Source organism: Carlito syrichta, unplaced genomic scaffold (genome assembly GCF_000164805.1).
Source record: "Carlito syrichta isolate Samal-C Ts95f unplaced genomic scaffold, Tarsius_syrichta-2.0.1 Scaffold303207, whole genome shotgun sequence".
In the NCBI taxonomy this organism is placed as follows: domain Eukaryota; kingdom Metazoa; phylum Chordata; class Mammalia; order Primates; family Tarsiidae; genus Carlito; species Carlito syrichta.
The window spans coordinates 254,810-259,674 of NW_007247303.1; the positions used below are offsets into that span (position 1 = coordinate 254,810).

A 4,865-nucleotide genomic window follows, 5' to 3' on the forward strand; every position below is an offset into this window, starting at 1 on the left:
AAGTAGTCATGGGGTAGCAGTCAACAGTATGTGCAAATCATCTAATCCTCCCCCACCACCCTGTGGTGTTGGTTCTGTTCTACCCATCTCACAGGTGAGAAAACTAAGGCAGTTAAATAACCTGTGCACCAGTCTAGGCAATATAGTGAAACCTTATCCCTACAGAAAAAGTAGCTGGGCATGGTGGCACACACCTGTAGTCCCAGCTACTTGGAAGGCTGTGGTGGAAGGATCTCCTGAGCCCAGCAGACCGAGGCTGTGGTGGCTGTGAGCATTCCACTGCACTCTGGCCTGGGCGACAGAGTAGACTCCAACTCATAAATAAATAAATAGATAAATATCCTGTGCAGAGCCAGGACTCAAACCCACACAGTCAAACTCTAATGCCCACTCATAACTGCTCCTCTGCTCACAGGGGCCATGGATGAAATCCAGTTACACCCGCTTTTTCCTGTAACTGGACACATGTGCTATAATGGAAAGCATTTCTCCCTAACCTGTATTTATCTAAACAAGCTATCCAGCAGAATTTCTGAGTGAGGGGCTTGAAGCAAGGAATCTGCAGGTGTGTGGCCTTTTCTTCCTCAGCAGATACAGAAGGAGCTTAGGCTCACCCTGCTTCAGAACATGGGCCACCCTCTGCCCATACCCCTGCCATAGTGAGGCAGAAAACCTTCCAGGCATCAGCACTGTGTGACTCTTTTCTTTTAGATCTTGGGCTTTAGGGCCCATCTCTTTTAGCCAAAGGGTCTGTAGCTATAAAAAGACATTGCAATTATAAGGATGTGAGTTATAGTGCAATAGAGGCATTGACCCTTCAGTCTCCGGGATGGGCCCAGACTCCTCCCCTCCAACCAGCTGTGACTCCAGACATTGCCCTTCAGCCTCAACATCCTGTCGCCTCCCCAGCCCACCCCACTCTGAAACAAATGTGTGTTTCATACAGCCAGGATGGGGGTTAGGAGTCAAAGTGAGGTGGGTTCCAGCTGTCTCCTCACATGCCTGCTTCCCCTACAGTGGTATTTCCCCAGGATCTGCTGGAGAAGGGCCTTGAAGCGGACAACTTTGCCATGCTGGGACTTGGGGATATTGTCATTCCAGGTGAGCCTGCTGTGGGGGGCACGGTACAGGGCATGGAGAGGGTGTTCCCTAGAGCCAGGGGGATTACCCTGAAACAGGCAGCCTCACCAGCTGGGAAGGCGAAGGGTTAGGCTGGGTCAGGTCAGGGTTGGTGACAGGTTCCACCTCAGCACAAGTTATTGAGCTCAGTAATGTGCCAGGCCCCAGCATTGGACAGCAGTGACAAGACTGTCATCACAGAATTTCTAGTCTAGGGGGAAGATACTACTCAAGAACCACAAAAGCAAGTGTCTGATAACAGACCAAGGTACACTCTGAAAAAGCACATTCTGTAAGTCTTGGAGGGACAGGACCCCTCCCCACACACCCCCCAGACACATGCCCCATCCCAGGGGTCACACGTATTACAGATGTTCTAGAACGGCCACGGCCCCCTTGCTCCTTCTGCCTGTGCTGAGAGGGCTCCAGGGAGAGCACATGTAGACCCTTGCATGTGTCTCAGCAGAGGAGTGTGTATGCATACACCTGCTCTCTGCATGAGCTGGCTTTGGAGCCCTCTGGACCTACGCCCGGTTGCTTGTGGATGTGGCACAGGGGCCCCTCCACAGTCTCAAGCACAGGCCTGCATCCCACACACCCAGAGCCTTGCCTCACCTTGGGGCCCCAGCAGCTCAGGCTACCAGTCAGGAGACGGGCGTGGAGCTGAGCTGCTGCTCACTTGGCAGTGTTGTTCACACCCTTGGCCCTCGATGATGGCCTTTTGTGAACACCAGACTGGATACCAGGACACATACACACGCTCCCTCTTCCCTTCCCCCTCTCCTTCTCCCTCTCCCTCCCCTCCTCTTCTCTGTCTCTCCCCTCCTCTTTCCCTCCCTCCTCCCCCCTTTTCTCCCTCTCCCCTCTCTTCTCTCTCTTTTTTAAAAGACAGGGTCATACTCTTTTGCCCAGAATGGAGTATAGTGGCATGATCAAACTCCTGGGCTCAAATGATCCTCCCACCTCGGCCTTCCTTGTAGCTGGGACTCCAGGCACTGCTGCCACATTCAGCTAACTTTTTTATGTTTGTATAGATGAGGTCTCGCCATGTTGCCTAGGCTGGTCCATACTCCTAGGCTCGGGTAATCCCATCTTGGACTCCAGGGTGCTGGGATTACAGGTGTGAGTGAGCTACTGTGCCCAGATGCAGTCTCTTGTTAGTTCTCTGTCCTGCTCCTTACCTGCTACTCTCTAACCCTGGCTTTCTCCCTGCAGGGATCTTCATTGCCTTGCTGTTGCGCTTTGACATCAGGTAAGCAAGTGAGGGCCTACGGCTGGCTAAGGTTGTCCAGGGACTCTCCAGTGGCTTTTAGTAGCCAGAGAGGGTACCTTAGGGGATCAGATCCTCCACCCCACAAAATCAGAGCAATTCTGATTTTATCTGTATTTGACATTTTGAAGTTCTAAGTGTTCAAGGAGCCTGTGCTCAAAGAAATTGTCAAGTTAAGAATTGCAGCCCGAGAGATGTCAGCCCAGAGGGTCCTGGTGGAACTCAGTGCTTCTCGCTATGTGATCCTGGCGGGGGGCCTGACCTTTCTGAGCCTCGGCTTTCTCATTCTTAAATTAGTGGTAAATGAGGGTTCCCGGCCAGGCACAGTAGCTCATGCCTGTAATTCCAGCACTCTGGGAGGCTGAGACAGGAGAATCACTTGAGCCTAGGTGTTCAAGACCAGCTTGGGCAACATAGTGAGACCTCATCTCTACCAAAAAAGAAAAAAATACAAAAATTAGCCACGTGTGGTGGTGCACACCTATAGTCCCAGCTCCCTGGGAAGCCGAGGCAGAAAGATCGCCTGATCCCAGGAGGCCAAGGCTACAGTGAGTAGGGATCGGGTCACTGTACTCCAGCCTGGGTGACAGAGTAGAACCCTGTCTCAAAAAACAGAGTGCCTGCTTCGGGACTACCATGAAAATCTGGAGAGAGATTTTTTTTGCTGAGCACAGGCTGACCTCAGTAGCTCATGGGCAGATCCAGTTGCAGTCATCATCATTACAATTTTCTAGCCTAGAGTCAGGTCACCCTGTCCCAGTTGCTGTAGCTGTTCCCTGCCCTCTGCTTACTCATGAGTTTTCAGTCTGTTATACAAAGTGAGCACAAGGGAAAGAAGGGGGCTCCGGAGAGGTCAGATCCGAGTTGATGCACCTCGGCAGCTGGGTCTGCTACCAGCAGGTGGCGCCAGCAGTTGCTCCGTGGTTTGTTTGGGTTTTGGGGGGGTTTTTTTGGTTTTGAGTTGGTCTCACTCTTGTTGCCCAGGCTGGAGTGCAGTGGCACGCACACGGCCACCACAGCCTCGACCTGCTGGGCTTAGGCGAATCTTCTGCCTCAGCCTTCCAAGTAGCTGGAACAACAGTCACACACCACCGCACCCGGCTCAGTTTTTGTGATTTATTGTGGAGACAAGGTCTCACCAAGTTGCCCAGGCTGGTCTCGAACCCCTGGGCTCAGGCAGTCCTCTCGCCTCGGTCTCCCAAAGTGCTGGCATTACAGGCTGAGCCACCACACCCAGCCAGCTCTGTGGTTTTTATGCTCAGTCATCAGCAGTGGTTTGCTGGGTGTGCACTTAGTTTTGGGGTAGTCTATGAACTTTTTTTTTTTGAGTTAGAGTCTCACTCTGTCTCCCAGACTGGAGTGCATCAGCATGTTCACAGATACAACAGCCTTGGCCTGCTGGGCCCAGCCTATCACTCTGCTTCAGCCTTCTAAGTAGCTGGAACTGCAGGCACACACCACCACACCCGGCTAATTTTTTGATTTATTGTAGAGATGAGGTCTCACCAAGTTGCCCAGGCTGATCTCGAACCCCTGGGCTCAGGCAATCCTCTCAGCCCAGCTTCTCAAAGTACTGGGATTACAGGCTTGAACTTCCACTCCTGGCCTGTGAACTTTTCTTAATCGCTACATACCCAGTAATTGCAAAAACATTCATAACTGTGATGGTGGTAATGAGAAGCTCATTGCTAGCATCGTTGAATCCAATTTTTATGTGAAACTTAGCGTTTTCCCACTCGTGCACATCTAGGTTATTTGTGTAGTGCCGCTTTGGAGCTCATGAACACATAGGCTTACAGATGCCTAGGGTGGAAACCTGGCAGTTTGTACAAGAGGCATGTGTGTACCAGCCATCTTTGCTTCTGGCTTTTCAGGGTGTACAAGTGAATCCCACATGAGTCCCGAGGCTCTTTGCTGGAGACAGATTCAGCTGCCAGCACCCTCAGAGGCAGGATCCCATTCCTAGCCTGGACTCACAGGATAAGCTCCTCAGAGCCGATTCCAGAATCAGCACGGCATTCCCAAAGGAGAACTCATGCCCCACCCAGTTCTCATCATAGGATGGTTCTCAGTGTACCTGCCACTTGAGGCGCAGAAGCATCCAGGGCAGAAGGGGAGGAGTCCAGAGTACTTGTCCGCTCCACAGCATGCACTGAGTCCATACCACGGACTGTCACTCTGTACGCTGGGGATACACAGTTGCGGAGCCGGCACTCTAAAGGGAAGTCACACAGTGGCAGTGCCAGCTTACATGTGACCCTCTGTTCTGAAGCTGGTCTTGGGTAGACCACCCCCAGGAAGCCATTGGCATTTCATCCATGCAGCCAGCATTTATTTTGACCTATTTCAACAGGTCACTGAACCGTTACTTGGAAGCAGTCGCTTACACCTTTGCAGGTTCTGTGTCTGTTTCTCCAAGCATGATCCAATGGTATCAGATTCACCAAAGTAAACTTTTTTTTTTTTTTTTTTTTTT

The 4,865-nt window shown here is 51.6% G+C and overlaps 1 protein-coding gene across 1 annotated transcript in view; it reads left to right on the forward strand.

The window, feature by feature from the left end:
- Positions 1-4,865, forward strand: part of HM13 (histocompatibility minor 13) — a 46,717-nt gene that overhangs the window by 31,262 nt on the left and 10,590 nt on the right. Inside the window, exons 9-10 of the mRNA XM_021712354.1 lie at positions 1,018-1,101; positions 2,335-2,371. Of these exons, the coding sequence (XP_021568029.1) occupies positions 1,018-1,101; positions 2,335-2,371 (121 nt within the window). The remainder of the gene's footprint in view (positions 1-1,017; positions 1,102-2,334; positions 2,372-4,865) is intronic.